The sequence below is a fragment of the Sarcophilus harrisii genome, chromosome 6 (genome assembly GCF_902635505.1).
Source record: "Sarcophilus harrisii chromosome 6, mSarHar1.11, whole genome shotgun sequence".
Taxonomy (NCBI): Eukaryota; Metazoa; Chordata; class Mammalia; order Dasyuromorphia; family Dasyuridae; genus Sarcophilus; species Sarcophilus harrisii.
Window position 1 is genome coordinate 27,656,994 of NC_045431.1, and position 25,961 is coordinate 27,682,954.

At 33.7% G+C, this 25,961-nt stretch overlaps 1 protein-coding gene across 3 annotated transcripts in view; it reads right to left on the minus strand.

The window, feature by feature from the left end:
- Positions 1-25,961, minus strand: part of LOC100922072 (WD repeat-containing protein 19-like) — a 126,615-nt gene that overhangs the window by 64,699 nt on the left and 35,955 nt on the right. For all 3 annotated transcript variants that reach the window (XR_004230444.1, XM_031944261.1, XM_031944260.1), the window contains exons 11-18: positions 24,255-24,427; positions 24,055-24,169; positions 20,297-20,403; positions 17,970-18,092; positions 10,121-10,270; positions 8,793-8,940; positions 6,399-6,603; positions 4,273-4,432 (exon numbers count right to left, since the gene is read on the minus strand). Coding sequence is in view for 2 of the 3 variants with exons in the window: in XM_031944261.1 (XP_031800121.1) it covers positions 4,273-4,432; positions 6,399-6,603; positions 8,793-8,940; positions 10,121-10,270; positions 17,970-18,092; positions 20,297-20,403; positions 24,055-24,169; positions 24,255-24,427 (1,181 nt within the window). In the remaining variant the exon portion in view is untranslated. The remainder of the gene's footprint in view (positions 1-4,272; positions 4,433-6,398; positions 6,604-8,792; positions 8,941-10,120; positions 10,271-17,969; positions 18,093-20,296; positions 20,404-24,054; positions 24,170-24,254; positions 24,428-25,961) is intronic.

The window sequence follows — 25,961 nt, forward strand, 5'->3', positions numbered from 1 at the left end:
GACTCTGCCATGTACTAATTTTGTAGCCTTGGACAAATCCTATAAGCTCTCTGATTCTTATTTCCTCATGTATAAAATAAGGAGTCTGGACTAGATGATCTCTAAAGCCTATCATCCTATAAGTAATAAAATCATAGGGCCTTTGCTTGTATATATTTTTGTACAACACTTGACATGTAGAATATCTGACATGTCATTATGTAATTTGCTATATTCCATTTTTATTATAAGCCTGAGAAATGCCTAAAAGCATGAAGTTGATTCAATTCAAGTCAATGATTTTTTAAAATTTAAGTACTATGAAAGGCTTTGGAATACAAAGAAAAAAATAAACAATTCATGTCTTTAAAAAATTTGTATTCTAGTGAGGTGATACAATATTTATACAGATAAGTAAATGCAATTTAATATAAGCGGAAAAGCACTAATAAACAGGACGGGAATTAGAACTAGTTCTAATTCTACCTGTTGCATATTTCTTATTGGATATCCCATAGACATCTCAAACTCAACATGTCCAAAATAAAACTCCTTATTTTTCCTCAACATTTGGTAATATTCAGTTATTCATTTGCGTCTGACTCTTTGTGACTCCAAGGACCATCACATACCAGTCCTTTTTGATCTCTACTATCTCTCAATGTCCAAAATCATGTTCATTGTTTCCATGACGTTGCCTATCCATCTCATCCTCTGCCTTCCCCTTTTCCTTCTATTTTCTCTCTTTCCTAATATCAGGATCTTTTCCAGTAAGTTCCATCATTTCATTATATAGCAAAAGTATTTAAGTTTCATCTTTAGTATTTGATCTTACAGTTAACAAACTGAATTAATTTCTTTAAATACTGATTTTCTTGTTGTCCAAGGGACTCTCATAAGTCTTCTTTAGCACCTCAGTTTGAAAGTGTCAATTCTGCAGTACTTGGCTTTCCTTAGACTACAACTCTCATAGCTATACATGGCTCCTGGAAAAAACCATAGCTTTGACTATATGGTCCTTTTTGGCAAGGTAAAGTCGCTCCTTTTTAGTATGCTGTCCACATCTGCCACAACCTTCCTTTCAAGAAGCATCTTTGAGCTGAGAATATAATGTGACGAACTCTGCTTCCATTTCTTCTTCTTCCATTTGCCAAGAAGTAATGGACCAGTTGCCAAGATCTTAAGTCTTTTTATGTTAAGCTTTTGGCCAGCTTTTACATTCTTTTTTTACCCTCAAGAAGCTTCTTAATTCCTCTTCACTTTGTGCTATCAGAGTGTTGTTATATGCAGACCTGAGACTGTTGATATTTCTCCCAACATCTTAATTCTGGCTTTTATTCATCAAACCTTACATTTCACACGATGTATTCTGCATAAAATAAAGTGACAATATAAAGCCTTGTCAAATTCCTTTTCTAGTCTTAAATCAGTCATTTGGTCCATGTTCAGTTCTAACTGTTGCTTCTTGGCCCACAAATAAGTTCCTCAGGAAACAAATAAGACAATCTGGTGGTTCTCCTGTCTCTGAGTCCCATTTTATTGTGACTCACATAGTCAATAATGTGGTCAGTGAAGCAGTAGGTGTTTTTCTGGAACTCTCTTGCTTTCACCATTTGGTTTCTAGTTTCTCCGACTCTTTGAGTCACATATTTCTGAAAACTAGCTAGTGGAATCTTAACCTTGCTGGGACATAAAATGAGTGCAATTGTTTAGTAATTTGAACATTCTTCAGTATTGCCTCTTTTCTTAATTTTATTTAAATTTTATTTTTTAGCATTGTCTCTCTTTAAGATTGGGATGTAACATGGTCCTTTGGCCACTACTGAGTTTTCCAAATTTGCAGGCATATTGAGTGCAGCACTTTCACAGCATCATCTTTTTAGGTTTTTAAATAGCTCGGCCAAAATTCCACCCCCCCAAAAAAAATTTACCCCTCTTCTAAATGTCCTTCTTACTGTTGAAAACTATCACTTTTACAATTACATGGTTTCAATGTTAGCCTCATTCCTTATTCACACCACATAGCTATCCAATCCATAGCTGAATTTTGTTTTTAAGGAACTGTACCAAGTCCAAGATTCCTCCATCCCATTTCCCCCTCAAAACTCTATTTTATTCAAATGAACCATAAGAAACTCTACTGAGTCTAAGATTTCTCGGTCCAATTTTTCCCTCAAAACTCTACTTTATTCAAATGAACTATAAGAATAGGTTCAGGATATGAATAATTTAATTAAAACAAATAGGAAATGTCAAGTGCTTTAAATTACAATAAGCAAACAAGACTTTTGTCCAACCTCATTTACAATCCTATGCCACCTTTCCAGACATTTCTAGAGCACTGTGCCAACAACACAGCTCAGGAGACTGGGTCCTAAAGGATTTTATCCAATGTCCACGTCCACAAAAGTTAAAACATTCAGAGAGCACTTTTTGTAGTACTGAAACACTGGAAAGCAACCAGCCAGTATTCATGAAGCATTTGCTCTGCACCAGACCCGGCGGCACTGAGGTGGCCCAACAGATAAAAGGGCCAAGCCTGGAATCCCAAGTTAAAAATCTGACACTATCTGGGCAAGTCATTTCACCCTTTTTGCCTCAGTTTCCTCATACAGAAAATGAGCTAGAGAAGATGATAGCAACTCACTCCAGCATCTTTGCCAAGAAAATTCAAGAAAATCATAGTCAGATAAAACTGAACAACAAAATGTACCAAGCCCTGTGCTACAAACTACAAAAATAAAAATGAAGAAACCATTCCTGCCCTCAAAGAGTTTATATTCAATTGGAAACAAAATATGAGCACATCAGCTGAGAAATAGCTGAACAAAATGTAGCATATGAATGTGTTTGAAGATTATTACACTAAAGGAGACAACAAATAAATTAACTTCTGCTACTTAGAATCCTTGGCCTTTTTCAAGAATTAGGTCAAATGCCATCCATTTGAGACCTATCACAATCCCTCTATTGTTAGTACCTTCCTACTATTTGTATTTTTTGTGTATTTTGTATTTATTTATCCTGGGATATATATTCTCCTGATACAGTGGCAAGCCCCCTGAAGATAGGGATCGTCTCTGTATTGTAAGCACTTAGCACAGTGTGACAGATGCTTAGTAACTGCTTTTTAAATTGGAGGGGGGATAAAAGGAAAGAGAAATTCCAAGAAACATCTTGGAAAAGTTGTCTAAATTAATGCAGAAAGAAAGCAGAAGGGGAGCAATATTCAGTGATTATAACAATGTGAATGAAAATACTAAGGCAGATGAATTCAGGTTAAAACCAATGAATATTATTGGTTCGAGATCAAATGTGTCAATCTCAAATAGAAATGGATAGCTGCAGGCACATGTTGATTAGAAAATTTTAAATGAACATTATCTATATTTATTGTATTTTTATCTACTGTGTTTGACATTTCCCAATTACATTTAAATCTATTTCAGGCAACTTGGGAGTTTTGCAGCCCACCTGTGGTCTTTTAGGAGTGCCAGGAGTTTTTACCCTCTGTTCTAGATTATAAATGATAAAACATAGCTTCCACCTCTTGCGACTAAGGGGGAAAAAAGCAATTATAGATGTCAAGTGTTTCATTTATTGACAGTCGTGGTCCTTTTTAATGAGGCCTTTTCCCATGACATTCTCTATTCCTTATGTCGGCTCTTAGTTACTCATAGGTTCCCCACTTCAGTGACCTAGAGAACACCTTTCTTTGGGCATTCTTTCAAACTTTCCATTTTTATTTTCCCTAATTAAAATGTACTTTTTCCTCTAATGATAATCCCTCCAGGCCCTGTTCTCTCCTTAATGCTAATGGATTTAAACCAGATAAATTAATCTATGCTAACACATTGGCTAATTGATATATGTCCTTCTGAGGTCATCTAATAACACAAATGACAGAATGTTAGAAGTGGAAGGAACTTTAAAGATAATCTACTCTAAACTCACTGAGCTTTATAGAAGCAAATATTCAGGCTCGGAGTGCTTTTTGCAAGATCACAAATGGATTTTAGGTTTTCTAACTGTTAATCCAATATTCTCTCCACTAAAACACATTTGACACAATAAAACTATATATTTTCAAGAATTCCCTCAAGAAACGATCCCCAAAACAGAAATTCAAGGAGTGGAGAAAAATGTAACCAGATAGGATATTCTTTAGAGACCATTCAAATTCACCTCACAGAGGCAGTTTCTCATTCTTCCTGTTTGTAGGGCTGTGCCTATATTCAATGACTAGCAATATAATTAAACAACCCCCAACATATGTAAATTCCAATAACTTACTTTTATTTGTTCCAATGACATCACCATCCCAACATTTCTAATTGTACGATACACACGCGTGGCAAATTCCACTTCCATGTGATGCAGACAGGCACTGCCTAACTCATTCCAAGCAGATGTTTCATTTAGAAGTTTGCATATTTCCCATGCTTCAGAAAATCTATAGTCGGCAGAAGAAATTTATCCATTTATGTTAGGGAACCACAGTATCCGTGTTGCTGTTCCCTCAACTTCCTTAACATCTCAATTCTTCAATTTCTTCAGCTCTCTACTCTTCCACTCCACCCGTTTCACATAGGAATGATTATACTTCTACAACTAACAGTTTTCCATTTTTAGAATCAAAAACTTTGAAATTCCTTTATTAGATCATAGTAACCCTCATCGTCTCTATCCTTAATTTCTAACTTTCCCTCTCTAATGGCCCTTGCCCTTCCACTGCAAACACCCTTCCTTAATCTTTAAAAATCTTCATTAAACCCTACCAACTCCCTCAAACTATATGGTCTTATGCCTTTTCTTCCTTTCAAAAACAAAGTCATTAAGTTCTGACTTCTATTTCTTTCACTTCTCATTCCCCAATTTTATTAATAATGGCTTCTGACTCATCCGAAACTATTTTCAACAAAATTATATCAGTGGGCTTTTCTCAGTCTTCCTTCTCAAACTCTCTAAAGCATTTGAGGCCATTAGTCACCCCTTCCTCATGAATACTCTCATCTCAATATTTTTCTTGGAGGACTCCTATTTCCTCTGAGTTTTACCTATCTGACTAGTCCATAGACAATTGTGGGTATATCCCCAAAGCTCTGACCTTGGCCCTCTTCTAGCTCTACCCTTTATCATTTGGTGACCTCATCAGCTTCAATTGATTTAATAATGATGTCTATGCAGATAATGCCCAGAACTATATATTTAGCCCTATTTTCTTCTAAGTTCCATTTGAGCTCCATTTTTATGAGACTTTTCAAGCTACATGTCCCACAGGCATCTCAAAACAATAGGTCCAAAACAGAGCTCATTATCTTTTCCCAAAAAACTACCCCTATTCCAAATTTCTCTCTTTCTGTAAAGGGACTTCAGTCACTCATCACCCAAGTTCACAGCCCAGGCAATATCCTCATTTCTTCCATCTCATTCACCCCACTATCTAATCACTTGGTAAATCTTGTCATCTTGACCTCTAAAATTTTTCTTGCCAAACACCATTATTCTCTACTCACAAAACTACCATGTATTTCAGGCCCACATCACCTTTATGTAGACTATTTAAAATACCTTCCTATTTGATCTCCCTGACTAAAATCTTTCCTCATGTCTGTCTATTCTCCATGAAGCTGCTAAAAGAACAAGAACAGAGTCTATTTGATTTCCTCAAAGGGAATCAGTTAGCCAGACTACTAAGCTCTCCCCAAAAACAATCACCTAGAGCAAGACAGGAGGGGCTACTTGGTCCAACAGATTTTCTCCCGTTTCTTGTCCCAACTTCTCTTTTCAAAATTATCCACCCTTATAACTGTCACCATTCAAACGTTTTTCACTAGATCACAGATACTTGCAAAACTACTTCAAGTGTTCAAAGAAGATTCAATACAACCAAGGTATTAGATTTCAAGAGATTCCATAACAGATAAGGAAATAAAAATAATAAACCTGACTCCACCCCCATCTTGTGCTGATTATGTGATGAGAAAGGAGTTAGCAAATCCAACTCTGAGTGAGGGAAATACCATAATTATGGAGCACTGGAAAACCTGAACACAAAAGATAACTTGGTCAACTGAAGGACACAGAAGGAAAAAGAAGCAAGATGGGAAATTGTGATGGAGACAAGAGTCTTGTTCCATGTTTGGTGCTGTCCTAGACTGCACCTCACTATTTTATTGACCACAAATAGAGAATAAAAAGGGCTCAGAGTACTATAAATTCTAATCGATGAGCAATTAAGCCAGGAAACAGTATCTCTATTTTACATATTAGAACTCAAGGAGGACCTAAAACTTTGAGGAACTTAAGCTAATTTGTAATCATTATTTTCTGGTCATTTCATAAATCAATAACATACATAATATTATACTAGACAACAAAAATAGATGATTACTCTTGACTAAATAAAAATGACATACCTTTTTAACATCAAAGTTTTTAACAGTGTTTGTCTCAGCTCATTACTTTTTGACTCTGTAAAATTGTTGAGAAAGCCATGGGTGGTAAGGTAGATATTGTTTATTTTTCCACTCTGTGTCTGACAGGTTAATTCTCCATTATACAAGAGCAAAGGCTTATGGGAAAAAGGAACTTTTGTGCCTCCTGCCAAGATTACCTTGGACCCTATATTATAAAATCAGAAAATTATTTTTAGAAATTTTTATATCTAATCTTTCCCAAGTATCTAATAAAATATAAAATATACTAGTTGATATAGTAGTTGATCACTGAGGACAGCCAGAGAAATGTTTTAATCTTCAAATACTGAGAAATTTCACTTCCATCATCCTTCCTTTTTACATATATTTTAGCTAAGAAAATTTAACAGAAATATAGTAGGTACCTGCTAAATGGAAGGCATATTTTCCTATGATTGTCCGGTTTCTTTCTAGCTAAACCTTTACCTTCTCTCTTTTACAACATTAGAACTCATATTTAATAAATGTGATTTAAAATAATTTAAAAGATATGTTGGTTCTGAATGCCATCAAAAGAGTTGTTATAGAGTAAGGAAATCTTATCTATGAAGATGTCCCACACATCACTGATCAAGTGGATAGAATTATAATGAGCTCCCACTGAATTAAAATATTTCATGGTGGGGCAGCTAGGTGGTACAGTGGATAGAGCACCAGCCCTGAATTCAAGAGGACCCAAGTTCAAATCTGGTCTCAGACACTTAAGACTTCCTAGCTGTATGATCCTGGACAAGCCACTTAATCCTAATTGCTTCAATAATTCATTGATATATTTTGACAAAAAAGATTAAAGAGCAAATCTGGTCGATCAGATTTGAATTATCCAAACTTATATTTTAACTCAAATTGGTCATCAATCCTTAACATAAATCTGACATTTTTTCTTAATTTGAATGTCATTCAGTGATCATTTGCTCAATACACTGAACAAAAACGTCACACTTAATTTGAAATTCTTATCCAAGTATTAGATATAACGGGAATTTATTATAAACTCATTGAGTGATTAATCAATAGCCTGAGGATTAATGTTTCAGACAGAAAATGTAGACTAAATTTACAATGAAATATCATGTACAATAATGTACAAATGCAATGACAAAATCTTATTAATATCCAGCTTTATATTAAAAAACATGTGAACTGAGCCATTCTCCAATGACTATATGGCCAAAATAGATTAACAGGCAGTTAAAAAAAAGAAATGTAATACATCAACAACTATATGAAAAATGCTACAAATCATTAATAAACAAAAAGAGAAATGCAAGTTAAAACAATTCTGAAGTTCTACTTCATATCTACTGGATTGATAAAAATAACAAAAGGTGACATTGGCAAACACTGGAAGAGTTATGGAAGAACAAGTATATTAATTTATTCTAGATATAACTTAAATTATTGCAAACATTCTGACAAATTGGAAACATGTCCATAAAATCACTAAACCATACCAGAAATACCAGACAGATTCACTCCAGAAGAGTTCAAAGAATAAAGGTCCACACATATAAAAATATTCATAGCACCATTTTTTTGTAGTAAAGTAGTGGCAGTTTAAGTAGGCACCCATCAAATAGTGGGCAGCTAAAGAAACCGTGGTATATTAATGGAATGGAGTATTATTGCACATTAAGAACCAACAAATATTGACAATGATAAACCTGGAAAGATTCATTTGAACCGCTAAGATAGAGTAAAATAAGCAGATAGGAAAACTTAAATGCTAACCACAATAACATAAAGAAAAGCAATTTTGAAAGGTTTCAGAATTAATATAGTAGCCAATCATGATTTTGAAAGACTGATAATAAATATAACTCCAGCTTCTTGGCAAAGAAGATTATGAACCAGAGGTGCACAATCAGATACAAAGATATGGTTAAACAATAGATTTACTTTACTTGATCGCGCTCATTTATTATAAGGGAAAGCATCTCTTTAAAAGTAGGTAAGGACAGCTAATGAGAAGCGATAAAAATTGAAAAACTAAGAAAGTATTAATAAAATATTTTTAAATACTAAAAGAAAACAAAAAAGTCAGAAAGGGACATTAAAAGTCTATTTTTAGTACTTTATTCAATCATACATATATATATTTTTAAACAAACCATTTATAACAAAAATTCATGATTTTTGTATTAAATATTTGTGTTTGCTTATGATTACTAAATCCATAAGTAAAAGGAAAAATTCCTCTTCTAGTACAAGGTGGGGAAAAAAAGACAATTTAAAATTTAAAATATAAGAAAAACAAATTTGCTTTTTAAAAGGAAAAAAAATGTGTTTGAATACATGGCATTGAATATTTTAATTAAAAAGAAATTATAGTACCTTGTATAGTATCCTTGTGAAAAACATAAGTATACACTCTATCATCATCATAAGCTATAAATACACCTTTATCCATTGACCAGTTTTCCCAAAGAATGCATTTGACAGTTGGTGGAAAACTTGGAATTTCATATACTGCATCAATTACCTAGAATGAAATATATATATTATATATTTATATTTAAAATATTATGTTGGTAGAATTTTGCATTGATCCAACCATTCTTGTGAACAATTTACAACTATGCCCATAGAGATATAGAACGATGCATACATTCAAATAGACTTGTGATGGAAAGAGCCATTCCCATCTAAAGAGAAAACTATGGAGACTGAATATGTATCAAAGCATAGTATTTTCACCTTTGTTATTGTTGTTGTTGTTTGTTTGCTTGTTTGTTTGTTTTTTCCCCTTTTGTTTTTCCCTTTTGATCTGATTTTTCTTGTGCAGCATGACAAATATGGAAATACATTTAGAAGAATTGCACATGTTTAGCCTATATTGGTTTGCTTACTATCTAAGGAAGGGCGAAGGTGGGGAAGGAAGGGAAAAAAATTTGGAACATAAGATTTTGCAAGGGTGAATATTGAAACTATCTTTGCGTGTATTTAGAAAAACAAAAAACTACTATTAAAAAAAATAACAATACATACCCTTTGATCCAGCAACATCACTACTAGGTCCATATCCCAAAGAGACTATAAAAAGGGGAGAGGATCCACATGTACTATACAAATGTAATGCAATGCTATTGTGTTGTAAGAAATAATGAATGGGTAGGCAGGTTTCAGCAAAATCTGGAAGGATTTACATGAACTAGTCCTGAGTGAAGTGAGCAGAACCACAACATTGTATATGGTAACAGCAACATTATGCAGTTACCAACTTTGATAAACTTAGCTCTTCTCAGCAACACAATGATCCAAAATAAAAGACTAGAGATGGAAAATACTGAGCACATCCAGAGAAAGAACTATCGAATAGAACATAGATCAAAGCATACTACTTTCACATTTTTATTATTTTTTGTTTTTTTTCTCTCTCATGGTTTTTCCCTTTTTTCACAACATGACTAATGTAGAAATATATTTAACATGATTGTACAAGCTTATCTATAAATATATAGATTTGCTGTCTTGGTGAGGAAAAGAAAAGGGAGGGAGGGAGAAAAATCTGAACTCAAAATCTAATAAAAATGAATGTTGAAAACTATCTTTACATGCAATTGGAAAAAATATTAAATGGAAAAAATATACAAAAAGAATCATGGATAATTATCTTTTGTAAAATCCAAATAGTGTCCATATTTATTTTTATCAGGACTTACAGGACAATACAGAAAGCCATCACTTTTATCGTCAATGAAAGCCAACCTAGTCCCATTTGGATCTGGAAAAATCTTTCTAACACTGACAGTATGCCGATATTCATTCACATGTTGCCAGTCTTCAATATAAAAATAGTGAATTACACCAACCTAATAAAAAACAAAAAGTATCTTTAATTTTAATATAAAACAATAACCCACAAAATAGTATCTACCACTTGTCAACACAGGATTTCTATTACCTAAAGCAAATTATTTAATTATTATTATCATCTATATAACCCATGATGTGGATCAGAGATGAATAAAAAACAGGGCTTATGCTCAAAGAGTTTATAATCTAGTAGAGCAAGTTAAAATGAGCACTACATTACAATATATGAATTCAAATTTCAACTCAGTAGTTCACTGCCTAAAAGACCTTGGATAAATGTAGATTAATAACTGGAAGGAACCTTGGAAATAATCAAGTTTAACTCTTCCTGTTTGGGAGATAAAAAAGTTGACTCTCAGAGAGGTGATAGCTGGGATTCTCAGTCAGGATCTGTGACTCTAAATCTAGCATTCCTGTCATCATACTATGTCGTGTCCCAATTCAGCCTCTTCATTTTATATATGAAGAAATGGTGATCTAAAAAATTAATTGACTTAACCAAATGATATAATCATAATTGTGCTTTAGGAAGATTTAATAAGGCAGCATGAAAGGGCAGAATATAAGAATGAGAGACTGAAGTCAGAGACTAGTTAGTAAACTGTTAAAATAGTTGGAGCAAGAGGCACAGAGGAACTACATTTGATGATAGCAGTAGTAATGAAAGTAATAAACTGATGCAGAGTGAAATGAGCATACCCAGAACAATAAGCATGGATAAGAATAACATAAAAAAGAAAACAATCAGAATTCAGATCAAATGACATTCAAAAGATTAAAGATGAAACACATAGCTCCCACTTAACAGAGAACTAATGAACAAGAGATGCAAAATAAGATAGCTGTCCTCAGATATAGCTAATTATTTTTGTTTTGTTGAATTTATTTATTATAAATAAGAACTATTACTTGGTGGAAATGTAAGAGTGGTAGATTAATTGGAAGGGGGAGGAAAGAATAGAGAGAGAGGAACCAGGTTACTGTATAATCTTAAAAGTCAGAAGAAAAAAGTTTTCACAAAATCACAGAAACTGGATTGAAAGCTAACATGCATAAAAATATACATTTTAAATACACAAAATTGAATTTAAAAATTATAAAATAGGACATAAATAGAGCAGTTTTGTTACTATTTTGTTAAATTATATGCTTGGGGTATCAAAATTGCACTAAGACTTTTGGGGCACCCTACATTTCTTAAAATGAAATGTTTATATAATAATTCACATTTCTTATACAAGTGATTTTTCCTATACATAGAGATATGTATTTGTGATGATCAGTATGTTCATGATAAAAAAGTAAATTTAAGTAAAAAATTAATAATTTCTAAAACAATAAGGAAAACATTTCAGAAGTAGAATCAACAAATCATTTGTGTAGGATAAGGAGAAGGGAAGAACCAAAGAGAACTACTAAAATTTCAAATCTGGGTGACTAGATTAATCACAGAACTGTTATAGTACAGGAAAAGCAGAAAGAAAACCAGACTGGCAGTTTGAGGGGAAGGTAGTAGAATCCAGTTTCAGATAAAATGAATTTTAGATCTCAGTGGAACATCTAAAATAGAGTTGTCAGTTGGAAATGTGATATTGGAGCTAAGAAATGACTTCAGAGATATAATTTGAGATATACTTCTTGGCTGTGGAAATAGATGAAATTTCTAAGAAAAAAAGTATGGAAAGAAATGAGGGCCAAGAATAAAAAAAAAAAAATCTTCAGAACTAAGAGTTAGGGGGGTTTGAGGAAGGAAGAGAAACCAACAAAAATGAATGGTCACAGAGATCTAATAACTTATTCCATCATTTCAGTTGTGCCCTATTCTTCGTAACCCCATTTGGGGTATGTAACCTTTAATCCAGATATTCTACCATTAGGCTTATACCCTTAAAGAGATCAAAGAATGAGAAGAGCATTCAAATGAATTAAAATATGTATAAAAGATTTTTGTGTAGGGATAACAAAGAACTAGAAATAAAGGGAATGTTTATCAATTGGGAAGTGGCTGAAAAGATATCATATCTGAATGCAATGAAATATTTCCTTATGAGTGGAGATACATGCATTACTTTATATCAGAGTGAAACTGATGCATAGAAAGATCTCCGATTTCTTTAGCCTTCTTTGGGATTCCTCAAGCTTCAGGTCTTCTGCAAGCTTAGTTATGACTTCCAGTGTTGAGAGGGAAGATGGATGAAACCAAGTCCACTTCAGATTACTGATGGAAAAGACTTCAGAAAGACATGAAAGGAGCTGGTCTGCTACAGTAGTCTTTAGAGAATTCCCTTTGGGTGAGGATCAAGTCTTCTCTTTTTTGGCTCAACCAAGTTAATTCTCTTCCAATGAGAAAAATCTCCTTCATTTTATAGTCTGCTGTGCATATCGGCCCATGTATACCTTCTTAGATTTTTTGTTTTGCTACCAAATCTGGATAAACGGGCTTTCTTGGCTAATTTTTAATATGTGTCCATTGTGAAATTGGTATTTGATAGGAAGGGGGTAAAACCTTGAATATACAGCTTGGGGTCTTCCTTCCCTCCCTAAAAATGACAAAACAACCAGAAATTGGATTAAATTGCATCCTCAGATAAATAATATTTAAAGGAACAGATAAATATCATTCTAGCTGAGTACCTTTCAACTCTTAGGAGATCAGACCCAGTTTTTTCCTCGTGACAGAAATACAAATCTCTCTTGTGAGAATATGATAGGGATGTCTATTCTACCTCTTTTCAAACCAATAGGGACAGCCCTCACAAGTGGGTCTCCCAAAGATAAGTGATATAAGCATTAAGAGCTTTGAATAAATTACATAAATACATAACCAGTCTATATTTGAAGACTCCCTGGTATTCTAATAAATAGATATGTCATAACTTCTTTTTTTGAAGGATTTCTTTTATTATTATAGCTTTTTATTTACAAGATATATGCATGGGTAATTTTTCAGCATTGTATGTTATAACTTTTTGACACTAGACAGATGACCCAAATTTTCCACATCCTTTTTCAGAGGCTCTCTCTCCTCTTCTTTATTTCTTAAGAGAAGTTAAGGTTTGGAGATTTTTTTTACAGTGTTTATTGTGTTCTTTGGACTGCTCTGACTCCCATTTCCTTCATCTTTTGACTTTACTTTTAATAAGCATTTGAAAGCAAATTTAGAATTTCTAGTACATTTTTGCTTTCCACATTCTTTTCTAAATGTTTCATTTTTCTACTGTATATGCCAGCTATCTATTATCAATAGATGATGATCTTCTACTGTTTTTCTGTAGTTCTGCAATTAATTTCTCAGGTTAATTTTACCATGACTGGTTTGATGATTGTCCTTAAGAATATTTCTTAATTCCATTTTTCTGTAGTTCTTATCATGACAAAAGTTGTTATATATACATGTATTCTCATATTTTAATACCTTCTATTAACTATTAGAGAAAATGTATTCATTTTTACTTTCTTTCAAACATTGTGGATTTCAGAATACATTCATTCCCAATGATTATCACAAAAGTTTTTAATCTCTTTGTTTTGGTACAGTTAGTTTATTGGTTCAAATTTAAGAAAGCCTTTTTGAAATTCTAGTCTAAGTACTCCTATCCATTTTAAAAATCATTTTAGATACAAGCATTGTTTAGAAAATCATCTTTTTCTCACTTAAGTAAAATTTCTGAAGTTTGTGTGAAGTGGCAATTTTCTATGACATCAGGTTTTTAAATTTTTCCCATTCAAATTTTAGTATCTCTACAACTTCAGATCTTATTTCATTTATTTTGGATTTAGGGAAGAAGGAATTTTTCACAATTGCCCTGCCTTGGTCTACAACAAAGTGTTTACCCATGATAATTTGGGCTGTTCTCAATTTTGTCATACTGTACACATATGATACATAATGAGCATGCCTGAATTCAAATCATTTCATAGGCACTTGTAATTTGCCTGCATTAATGATCAGGGCCACCTACAATGAAACACTTCTCACTGGTTGGAATATTGTGTTTCTGATTTGTTCCAGCATATCTTGATTTCTTAATAGTATCAAAACATGAAGGAACATCATCTGTTCTTTTGTCCTTTGTTTTCTAAGTCAAATATCTTTGTGATGGTCCTAAATAGGGCCTACCTACAATCCTCTACCTTTCCATCAGTAGTACCTATTTTATTGATTCTTAAGAGGTATCACCAGATCCCAATTTACAAGCTTTGGGGGGGGGGGTCCTCAGGACACACAAATCCCTACTGGAAATCTCCCTGGATAGCCCTGCCATTACACTTGCTGTGGCATAGGTGAAAGGTTAGGCTTTGAAGGGACTATTATCATTTATTGAAACTGTAAGGACAACCCCCATTTTGGTAGACTTCTTTCCTAAGCAAAATAAACATTTGTATTAAGTATAATTTAATCTTTTTGCTTATATTTAAGAGTTAATCATTTTCTTTGAAGTAGAACTACTTGTAGTCTCATAAATTTGTGTACTAAAAATTCAACAAGCTTTTTTACCCTTCATAATTTTTTCAAAAGGCTTTAGTTTTTCTTACTTTTCCCCCCACGTGGTTTTTATCACAATCATTCTCAAGACATTTATCGATATCTAAGAAAAAGCTGTCAGATTTGAGATAACTGCTGTCTCTCAAAGATATTCACTGTACATAATATTTAGTTTAATTTGAAGAACCAGCCATTATAGGTATGCCCTTGGCAACAAAGCACCACATTTGAAGCTTCTAAGAATTTAAAATATGTATCATAACTGAGTTATCTAAATCATGAACATGAAAAAGGTGAGCATATATACCCTAGCCTATTAAGACTTCTCAAATTTTGAAGAACACTGTACAATCAGGGTCTCATTGACAAGAAGACAAGAATCAGACCTTCTTTATAAGAGCAATGCAGACTCAAATTACATTGCTCCCCAAGACTCATCATGCAATTCACACACAGATACTGGTGCTAGTATTAAAACAAAGGAGACTGAGAGAGTAATAGACTCATGTTGCAAAAATATCTAAAGGGACCATTAATACAAGATCTGGCCAGATATAAAATTTATTTTCTTCAATAACTCATGTCTTTCAATTAACTCTATTGGAATATAAATGTGTTTAGTTTAGTTTTAATTTTTTAATGACATTTTTCACACTACATTTAAGAAAGCATTTTCTGCTGAATCTTGAGAAATGGATAGGAGGACCTGATCACTTTTCTAATCTGCAGTTATGCCCAGAAATAAAGAACTCTGACACACCCACAAAAAATGGTAAATGCATAAAAGAATTTTTAAAAGGCACCCAAAGACAAAACAATTAAATTCCTTCTTAAGAGTTAAAGAAATAGATTATGTGACAGAGCCCTAAAGGCCAACCTTACTCTCATGATCAGCTTGAATTATCATCATTTACTAACAGAAGTAATATACTGAGGAGAATAAAAGAGCTTAGAACTACCTCAATCAATGAGTACTTGTCTCTTTGCCAAGGGAAACTATATAAATAACCAAAAATAACACTGCTTTAGAATATAAATACATTTGCAAAATCTACAAAGATACAAACACATATTGTAAAATCAAGATCTTTTGATCAAAAAGAAAACAGCAAATTATCAACAGAACTATATAAGCAGTCATTAAATCAATAGTAAAAGAAGTTAAAACAAAATTGAGATTTTATCTCACAGCTATCAGATTGGCAAACATGATGGAAATAATCAATATTGGAAATACTATAGAAGAATGAGTACATTAATAGTTTGCAATTATGAAAAATAAGTTATTAACTTGTTTATACTGTTGACTCAGCAACATCACTTGTAGGCATTTATTTCAAGGAAGTCAAATACTGAAAAGAAAGCCTCATGCATTAAAAAATATCTATGGTAACACTTTTGTGGTAGAAAAAATGCAAGCAAAGTTTGTCCAATTACTGAGGAATATTTAGCTGAATTGCATTATGAATCATAATAATCTATCATATAGACCATGGAAATGACACATAAGAGGAACTCCAAAAAAAGGATGGAAAGCCTTTATGAACTTATGCAGTTAAGTAAACAGAGCCAGAAGACAATATGTACACAATCATTATAAGCTCAATTACCACTTAAAAGCAGGTAATTTCTGATTGTAATGATCAATATTTACCTCAGAAAACAGAAAATTAAAGATTTCTTCTCAGCAGAGGTAAAGGGCTGTGAATGTAGAATTTTATATAAACTGTCAGACTAAGCCACAGTGGCAGTTAATGTAACTTTTTTCCTTCTTACTAAGGAGCGTTCGATGTGGAGTGGTATATCTAAGTTTAGTTTAAATTTTTTTTTAAATTGCATCATAAATTTTTTTAAATCTCATGAAGGATTAAAATTAAATTAAATTAAAATCATTAATAATCACTTTTTTTCATGAAAGATAGTAGAGCCACTGCATTTGAACTCTGAGCTGATTACCTGAGAACATTTTCCTCATTCATTCCTCTACCTTTTCACTGATTAAGTTATCATTAAGGCAAGATAAAAAAGCATTACTTGTTCTGCTTTTGAGAAAGACAAAGGGACAGAGACAGAAAAACAGAGAGAACAAGAGAGCTCCAATAAATGAGGGATAATTATAAAGTCCCCATCATTTAGATACCATGCTGCCATGCTAGCTGGATGATCCTTCCCAATTCCTCATCTATTTCTTCCTCCTGTCCAGGTGGTCCATAGTATGCCCCAATGACAATATTCTTTGTTTCCTCATCCCTCATGAAATCCCATTCTGGTTCCTAGGTCTCCTTCTATGATTTTGTCTTCTTAATATGTATTGATATTGTACCACAATGATGCCTTCCCTCTATCTAGATTTTACCTTTTGAAAGAAGAGTTCCCTCTACCTAATTCCTTAAAAGTTATGGGTCCCTGTCAATTCCTAGTGATAAATTTGCTGAACAGGTGGCTGCTGATGCAATGGAGCAATCGCCAGGCCTGGAAGTCAGTTCAACTACTCTTCTGGAGCTCAATTCTGGCCTCAGACACTTACTTGTGACCCTGTGCCAGTCACCTCACCCCGCCTGCCTCAGTTTCCTCATCTGTAAAATGAGCTGGAAAAGGAAATAACCAACCCCATAGGGTCTTTGCCAAGAAAACTCCCAATGGAGTCAGGAGGAGTCAGATATGACTGAAACGAATGAACAACAAAACTTCCTTCTTGAGTTAGGACATCGAATCTTGCTGGTAATCAATCTTTGTGCATTTTTACACAGCCATAAAGTTTAATCAACTCAGTCATAAGCTTCTTGATGACAGAAAATGTGGGTTATTTATTCTTTTATAACTCAAAGACTAGAACTATGCCTTTCACTTAATAGGTATTGAATCAATGTTTGTTCAAATGAATTTAATATAGTTCAATTCTTTAAAACTTTAACTGATGAAAAGTATTCTTGCAATAATTCATTGTTATTGTTCCAATATGCCAAATATTTCAACAGTGACCTGAAACTCCCAGGTTCAAACACCGTTCAAGTTAAAAAAGATAATTATATGAAAGCATTGAGTAAGAAAAATAAGTTGTAAAGCCCTCTAAAAATAGAGAGATTTCAAGAGGCCAAGTCATCTAATTCTTTACATGGAACGTAAATGAGCCAAGTAAGACAGTTGGGTTTTTATAAGTTATTGGCAGTTCCTACATAATGAATCAGATAACAAATGAACATACATACATCAGTCCCATAGATCAGAAAGTCCCCAGTTAACGTGTGGCACAAAATTCTGTACTCATCCGCTGTTGCTGGGAAAAGACGAGTTTCTCTTTCTTCCTGAGCATCCAAAATTTCACTTTCTATCTAAAATAGGAAATGGAACAACACAATAACAAAGTAAATTAAATCTCAGGGAATTCAACTGGTCCTACAATAATACTAATGTTGGGGAGGCATGGAAGGACATGGCTGGCATGCTGCCAAAATGGAAAAAGGCTATGTTTGTAACAAGTTAATGAATGAAAACTTAGCTCATTCAGGTCTATTGCTATTCTGTTTAATTCTCCCACTACTGCATATTACAAACTGATTCCACAGATTTTTCGAATCACTACTAGAAATTCTGGCTCTCGCCTCACCCTTCAGCTCTGCCATGCCATTATACTTTGGATTCAATCTCATCATGGAATTTGAGTTTGTGAGTTTTTCCCCTTGAATCATGCCTCAGGAGGATTCTTTCCTTCCTCCTGATATTCCCAATCACTCTATTGATTAGCTCATTAACTAGTACATGGACTCACCCTTATAGTGCCGGGAGCTCAATCAATTTTGAAAGTCATGGAATTTGAAATATTATAGATGGTGAAATATTAAGTACAAAAAAATAAAACTTTCATTTGTGAAAATGTCAAATGTCAAAAAGAGTGCAAATTAAGATACTACATACTGTATTTTAATATTAATAGTAATTTTTAAGATCATATAAGTAATAAGTAAATTGATCATTATGCAACACAATACCAAATAGCCAAAAGAAGAGTTTCGATAGATAGGTTATTATATTTTATTCCTCAAAACTATCTTGATTATCTGAAGTAGATAGTATCTGATGTCTAGGTGGAAAGCCTCTTGAGGAACAACTACATTAAGGAAGTGAAGAAAACATAAGAGGTTCACAGGGAGAGAAAGGAGAACAGCCAGAAGGGAAGAAATTTCAGGTACCTGGAGAAGGGTGTTTTGCTCCTTCTCCCCCTCTCATCTACCCAGTTGCTCCTTTCTCAGTCTTCTTTGCTAAATCATTATCCACATCTCATGTGATTGAGAAGTTCTGTTCTAGACCTTCTCTTTTCTTTACCAACTCTCTCCATAATTTCATCAGTTGCCATGGTTCATCTGTCATCCCTATGGAAGTAACCCTCAGAATACAATATGCACCAATCTCTCTATTCTGAACTTAGCTTCCATAGGCACCTCTTATTCAACATGTCCAAAACAGACCTCATTATCTTTCTCCATGTGAAATAACCCCCTTTTTAAACTTCTCCCCAGCCTTTCAGTCCACCAGCTTTTCCACTTCAGTGTTATCATCAATCATTCCCTCTCATTCATATCCTTTACCCTCCAGATTAAGTGGTTCATTACTAAGTCTTATCAATTCTACCTCCACAACATCTCTTAACTCCACCTCATCTCCTTAAACTTCATACTGCTACCCTAGTTTCTGGTCCTCATCACTTTATCCCCCAAACTACTGAAGGAGCCATCTAAATGGGCCTCCAGAGTCTCCTCTCTCCAATACATCTTCCATCAGACTGCTGCCAAACTTATCTTCCTAAAGCAGTCTGACTATGTCATTCCTCCATTCAAGGAGCTCTAGTAGATTCTCTTTTGCTTCTAGGATAAAACACAACCTCTTTAATTAAGGCTTTAAAGCCCTTCATAATCCAGGTTTACTGCATATTATATTCTTATGCCCTCACTAAATTGGAGTCAAACTGTTTCACTTGCTGTTTCCCATACATCATCTTCAATTTCCTGTCTCCATGCATATTTGCCTAAACTGAGTCCCATTATAGACTGTTAGTATGTATCTGTAGTCTTGCTTCTTCTTTTGTGGTCACAAGTGGTAAAAATTGCCTTGGCTAAACTAGAAAATGCTAAATACTGGGTTAATTTTTCAATAATTGCAAGTAATATGATGGCTTTGGAACACAGAAAAAAGGTAATGGTCTATCAGTTACAATTTTTGAGAATAGAAGGAAGTTTATGAACAACAGATCCAGATCACTAAAGAGATCATTAGAATGAGCTAAATAATAATTGAACTAAGTCATAATGAAATGACAGAAGCAGCCACAAATAGAATAAGAGTAAATCCTTGGAAGGAGTTACTTGGGTAAACAATTTGTACCCAAGGAAGTGAGACCAAATGACTGGGATTAGGGGATTAAAACAACAGAATGTAAACATGATTTAGCAGGCTCCATTGGCAGAATTACCTAACAGAAGATTTTCAGGAGCCATCCTAGACATTCTATAATCAGGGCATAAATATAGTATACCCTTACCATATGTAATTGAACTTTTCCCTCAAAGAGCACAGCAGCATAGTCAGAATTAAGGCTCATACTGACAACAGTCCCCAGATATTCCATATCTTTCAGCTTTTTGACACCTACATAAATCAGAAAAAAGCAGTTTAGTATTTTGAAGTTTTATCTTCACTCTACACTAAGTATTATATAATTCAACATTCAAAAAAACTCTGTTTTTTCCAGGTACAACACATATATGACTAAAAAGGTAATTTTTTGCATACTCACTTAGTGATTTTATTGTTTAAATAGGTGGTAAGAAGAATCTCCCCGATATTAGCTATAATTTTCAAAATAACTGCAAACTAGAAATTAGACATTGACCAATATATCCAACCATATACTAAGATAAATTCCAAATGGATACATGCTTTAGACATAAAAGGTATTATCATAAGCAAATTAGAGGAACAAGGAAGAAATGATCTTTCAGATCTATAAATAGGAAAAGGGGTCATGACTACTGGAACAATAGAAAGGATCACAGAAGATACAAAGAATAATTCTCATCACCTAAAATTTAAAAGCATTCACAAACAAATCTAATGCAATTAAAATTAGAAGGGGAATAAACATGGGAAAATCTTTGCAAATTTCACTGATAATAAGAGATTCAAATAAATAAGAGATATTTCAGATATAAATAAGAACAGATTCAAATTAATAAGATTAAGACCTATTCCCCAATAGATAAGTGATCAAATGATATCAAGAGGCAAGTATTGTTTGTGGTGGTTAGTTTATTTTTGTTTTTGGAAGAGGAGTCAAGGCAATTGGGGTTAAGTGACCTTGCTCAAGGTCACACAACTAAAAAGTGTGAAGTGTCTGAGGCCAGAGTTGAACTCGGGTCCTCCCAACTCCAGGGCCAGTGCTTTATCCACTATACTATCCAATTGCTCCCATCAGGCAATTTTCAAAGGAAGAAAATACCAAGCAGCAATGACCACATAAAAAATGTTCCAATCACTATGATGAGGGAAATGCAAATAAAAGCATCTCTGAGATGTTACCAATTGACAAAGATGAGCAGAAAAAAGAAAATGACAACTGTTGGACCAGTCATTTGTATACTGCAGGAGCTGTTGTGAATTGGATTAGTCATTCTGGAAAGCAACTGGGAACAAAGCCCCAAAAGTTACTAAACTGTGAATACCCTTTTAGCTGCCTAAACCTTTACAAGGCCTTACACTCCAAAAAAGATCAAATAATGAGAAAAAGGATATATGTACAAAAATGCTTATAGCAGTTCTTTTTGTAATAGTCAAAAATTATAAGCTAAAGTTGTACTCATCTATTTAGGAATTTTTAAACTAAAGAAACTGGTTTCAGTCTCTCAGATAGCAAGTATTTATTAAACTATGTGCTAAGCACTGAGGATACAAAGAAAGGCCAAAAAAAATAGTACTTGCTCTCAAGGATTTCACAACTTAATGAGGAAATGAATGTCCAAACAACCACAAACAAGATATATACTGGATAAATTGAAGATCTCAGGAAGTATTTATTCTTAATATTCTTAACTCCAAACTCACATCAAGAATCGGAAAAACTAAATGTTATTTTTATTGATTCTAGAATTTAAAAATCTCTTGAACAAAAAAATAAAAATCTTTTAGCCTAGTAACACTGTGCTTGAATTTTAAGAGTTAACTGAGGCACTAATGACCAAAGAAGGGAAGAGCCAACAACCACTTATGAACAATATTTCTGAAATCAATAGGTGATCTTTGGTAAAAACCTGCACAAAACTGGAGCTATGCAAGTACAAATTGGCACATCATATGGTACCAAAAAAAGCACTGAAGAGTGTGCATAAAAATTGGAGCCAGTAACCTATTTCTTGGCACTACTAGGTCTTACTAGATAAGGACAGATTTCTTATGTTCAGGGAGGATAACCTGTGCCAGGAATTCAAACAATCACTGAACCAGAGGAAAAATCTATTTTAAAAAAGGAAGGTACAGTCAAAATAAGGATGTAAATGAAACATAAACCAGAGGTCAGCAATTATAATTCCTCAAGAATATCACTTTAACTAACTGAAATCCATGATGGAAACCAGGCTTTCAAGGTACTAAAGTCTCATAGAAAATATACTAAGAATGACAACAAAATAACAGTCTGAAAGACAACCAGATGAAAGCCCCCTTTCAGTTTTCTTTAAAAAAAAAAAAAAAAAGTCTCCTAGAATTGTCTTCTCTATCCTGATCAACAGTAGATGCATCCAGAAATTTGGACTTTGAGGGCTACCCTAACAGCAAAACCACATGGACTGTGTGGAATTACCTCTGTGCCTCAACTGTATTACAAATATGAAATAACCTCTGTACCTCAACTTAACTACAAATATTTCCATAATTCTGCTGCTGAAGAGGAAGTTCTAGCTTCAAATCTGGATGGCTGGATGGATACAACACAGACCTGCTCTGGGCAATAATTCTGGCAATGCTGAATGTGTTGAAATGTGACCTTCCCCAAATCATTCTTAGCAACTTGATCAGATCATGCAAGCCAGCTGATCCCCCAGATTTGAAAAATGGAAAGAATAGGGTTCCTTTCAGGCTAATTATTTCATACCGTTTCCCCATGGAAACACAAAGACTGTTTTCTGTTCCAGATTAACACCAGTAAATTGTCTTAATTGCCTATGGGTGAGAATAAAGCAAAGTCATAAGACATAAGTCAGTGAAATATGGCAACCCAAAAAGCTAGTGCTCTGGCAGGCTTTACTATGAGAAGCATAGACCGAGAACAAGGGAGATGATGGTCCTAGGGTACTTCTCCCTAGGCCATGTTTGTTCTCTTCTGGTCACCACCACTTGGGAAGAGCTGAAGCATATCCAGAGGAAGGTCACCAAGATGGATGGATACTATGCCGTATAAGAAGACAATATAAGAAACAGAGATGGTCATTTTTGAGAAGACTTCTTGGGGACATAATAGCTTTCTCCCTAGATTGCAAAGGCCATCACATAAAAAGAGGTCTTGAATTCTGCTTGCCTCTAGAGAGTAGAATGAGGAACAGAATGACATCATGACTCGATGTAAGAAAAATCACCTAACAGTGTTGGAATCCTAGTATCAACTCAACTTGAAACAAGGTGAAAACTCAAGGGTGATGTCAGAATAACAGTAAGATTTATTCCAAAATAAAAGCCTCCCTCAGCAGGTGACAGCTTGCTCTTCACTTGAAAGCTGCGTGGCCATTTATCAGCCATGTCACAATTGCAAAGGGATTGTTCTCATAGGGGCTGGGCTTCATGTCCTCGGGCTCTTTTCCAACACTGGGGCAGCATGATTCCAGAGATGCTTTGGTCCTCTGTGCCCACAGCAGGTGGCACTCTGGGCACCGAGCTGTCTTTCCCATGGCTTCAAAAGGAATGGATCACGCTCGTTAATTCTTTGACAGAATAGTGGCAGGGGTACAACATGTACCCATTGCTAGACTTCACAGGATATTCTAGGGTTTTATATTCACTTAATTTTGTTACAGAGAATGGCAGAATTAAGTCTGCATACAAATCAACTGATTTTAGATGAATCAAAATCTAGAAAAATATTTTTGTTATAGCAATATTGGCAAAGAAGGAACACAATAAAATAAAAATCAACTTTATTCCTTAAAAGGTAACAATCAACAATGTCATAAGATCATTTTTTTAATGAGATCATTCTTATTAAATGACCAAATAGTTATCAAATTAAAGATGCAGAATCAATTCCATATTTACCTGCATCTCCTAGTGCATAAAACCAGGCTCTATTGTTCATCCCAACTGCCAAATGAAAAAGGCCTACTGCAATAAAGGTAGGTTCCACTTCAACAGAAACAGTGACTGCTGGCTCCTATAAAAATAAGTACTTTTATTTATTAGAAATTTGAGAGCTCTATCATTTTAAATAAAATTGAAATATCATACAGTTTTCATACTCCTTCAACAGGGTTGGCCACAGTTACTTCAAGGAGGGAGGTAAGGTAAGCAATCCGTGTACTAAAAGTATCTCCAAGGACTGGAAGTTTTGTCAGGAAAACATGGAGTGAGCCTCTTTGTGTAGCTACTGCCAACAACTGTCCATCATCTGTCCAAGCCATACAATCCAAACCTATTAAAAAAAATTGACAAACAAAAACATAAACAGAGATATAAATTTTCTTCAGAAAAAATACTCAAAATAACTAAAAAAAATCACTTTCCAATAATATTTTAAATTCTCAGATTGTTTAGATTTTATAATCATACATTTAAACTAAATAATTTCTAACATTTCTATAACTCTTTAAAAATTTTCTATCCTAATATTCCCATTAACATACTCATAAGTGAATGAGATGATAAAATATATGATATAGAAATCAGAAATAAAATATCTGAAATTCATTCTTTCATTATTCATTCTACATTTGGGGTAGCAATATAATCAATAAATATGACAATCATTATGACAATGATTGAACAGATAAAAATGCCCATCTTTCAATATGCAGCTGACATGCAAAATGAAAAAGTAATTTCCTAATTAATGACAAAAATAAAGAATACTCAGTTCAGTTTAATATTTTCAAATAATTGGAACATAAAAAGAGAAAGTAGGAAAAAAAGAGGTACTTATAATGTGTGCCTAAACTATATAACTAAATTATACACCGATTTTCATATAGCAGTTTCCCTTATTTGAAACATGAATGTCTTTTACAATAGAATTGGCAGACATATGGCCTACAGAAACCAGACTAAAATATAATTCAGAAATATTTGATAAAACAAATGAAAACATAATATCCACAGATAATGTGGTTTTCTAAGTCAATGTGTAGGGATCCTTATACATATTTTAGTGGCCCCATTTCTATTTGTGTTTGATACTTCACCACTCTGATATCCCCAAGTGGCAGATATCCAGTTCTGTCTGAAAACTTCTTATACTTTTACACTCGTAAATGTCACTTCATTCCACTTTGAGCCACTGAATTTTTTCCTTTCCTTGGGCCAAACAAAAACTGCCCCCAATAACTTTTGAAGCACCAATTCTAATGTTTAATCTATAGAGTTAAACAAAATAAGCCTCAACCCTAACACATGACAACAGTTCAACTATTTGAACACAATGTCCAATTCTGCCCCCTCAAATTTTTTTCTTCTTCCAGTGGAGTTTGTCAGGGCTAGGAACATAGGTAGTGATTTCTACTGTTTGGCAAATATTCTAATATAAGAAGAAAGGTGTGCCCACCCCCAACCCAGCAACATCAAAAATTATAGCACAAGTTAATGTCTATGGTATTCTCACTCATTTAATCTTCTTTCTCAGGTTTAACTTAGTTGGAGTACCAAAGAAGATTCAAAGCTGAGTTATCCTGATGTAGGCAAAGAGGAAGATAAAACTAACATTTCATAGAATTTTAAATTCCTAAAATAAATATGGGTCAGAAAAAATTGCTAAATCCAAAGACTATTTTAAAGTAAGCTCAAGCCTTTTCAGTATACAATAAAAAAAATTTCTACTGAAATTCTTTTGCATCTATTATAAAAATTATTTAAAGAAGCATATACTATGTAATCTAAAAATACAATAGTGGTAAAAATCAAAGATTAAATAATGTCATTATGAATTAATTTTGTTCAAAAGGAAATTGCTTCCA